Source organism: Helobdella robusta, assembly GCF_000326865.2.
Source record: "Helobdella robusta unplaced genomic scaffold HELROscaffold_552, whole genome shotgun sequence".
NCBI lineage: Eukaryota > Metazoa > Annelida > Clitellata > Rhynchobdellida > Glossiphoniidae > Helobdella > Helobdella robusta.
The window spans coordinates 1-1,587 of NW_008705296.1; the positions used below are offsets into that span (position 1 = coordinate 1).

The 1,587-nt window shown below is 35.1% G+C and overlaps 1 protein-coding gene across 1 annotated transcript; it reads left to right on the plus strand.

Annotated features, from left to right (window-relative positions):
- Positions 1-547: 547 nt before the first annotated feature.
- HELRODRAFT_184465 (hypothetical protein) lies at positions 548-1,471 on the plus strand (the record flags this gene model as incomplete). Its single annotated transcript, XM_009028460.1, has 1 exon — positions 548-1,471. The coding sequence occupies one exon, from the start codon at positions 548-550 to the stop codon at positions 1,469-1,471; it is 924 nt and encodes a 307-aa protein (XP_009026708.1).
- Positions 1,472-1,587: the final 116 nt, after the last annotated feature.

The window sequence follows — 1,587 nt, forward strand, 5'->3', positions numbered from 1 at the left end:
CATACATACATACATACATACATACATACATACATACATACATACATACATACATACATATATTTTTTGCTTTATACGTGCTGGTTGTATTTTTGATTTGCTCTGTGGTTTCTTAAGTTTTGTTGTTTGTAGTTAATAGTTTTGACTCAATTTAGTTTTATTTGATAGGGATAATTTACATTTGTAGGGTGATATAATTTTTTTTTGTCGAAAATTTAATTGTAGCAATTTTTGATTTATTTAACTCTATTTTCGTTAAATTTAAAATTAATTTGTGTTTAAATTGGCGAAGTGGAAAGTTCTAAGCTTGTAATTGTTGTAGGATTGTTTGTACTGTACACGCGTTATAGCTTGGCAAACTTGTGTTGTTGTGTTGTGTCTTTTTTTTATCGTGTCGATTTTATAGACTATATAAACTCAAGAATTGTTTGAGTAGATACTGTTTACTGATCTAAAATTTTGTCAATTTATATCACACGTTTACACAACTTGTCGGCTTGGATAACGCGTTTACTAAAACTTCAATTAAACTTTCGATCTGGTGATGATGGCTGGTAAAGGAAGATCTACGAAAAATTCTAATAGCGATGCTCTACGATGTGAAAAGGAATCAACAGATGTTCAGTGTGTTTGTTGTGGGATTTCGTTTGCTGTCGGCATGACTGAGGAATCGTTAGAACTATTGAAGGCATGTGATAATGTCAAATTTGTGTGTGATGAGTGCTTGAAGTCACCATCAATAAAGGATCAGGTCATCAAAACAGTTGAGAGTGGAAAAGCTGAGATATGTGACAAGATAAACAGCTTAAGTAAAGAGATTAGATCAGAAATCGATGCAATCAAGGTAAAATTGGAAGCAAATGAAGGCAAAATGTCTGGATTGGATGTCCCTGGATCAAAGCTCTGTGATGAGATTTCGAACTTTAGAAATGAAATGACCAGATCATTTGCTAGCGTGGTCAGTTCTGAGGTTGTGAAAAGTGTCCAAATCATAAACGATGATGTAAAAAAAGTGCAAAAAACGTTAACCAATGTAATGGAATCGAAGGAACGAGAGGCAAATATAGTGGTTTTTCGACTGAGTGAAGGAACGGACGACAGAAACAGGGTTTGCAAGATAATCAGTCATCTGACCGGTGGTGTCTGCGGTGAAACAAACATAATAAAGTTGGTACGACTTGGTAAGAAAAATGATACGGTGGTAAGACCAATTTTGGTAAAGTTTGATGATGTCAAGGTGAAGGAACTCGTTTTCAAAAATGTTTTTAAAATGAAGTCAGTAAGCGATAATCTGTCTCATGTTGGTCTGAGTCATGATCTTACTGTTGAGCAAAGAGATGAACTTAAAAAATTGATGGACGACGCCAGACAGATGGAGAAAAACTCAACGGAGGGTTTTTTATACAGAGTGCGAGGAGACGTAGGAAAATGGAAAATAGTACATTTTCCTGCAAGGAAAGAGTCAAACTGATGAATGGACGACAAGGCCCTGGATATGAGTTATGCAGTTTGATCAAATGTGGTAGTCACGGTTTTCACAGTGGTGATGATGATAACAGCAATTCTAATGAAAATTTCAATCTGGGT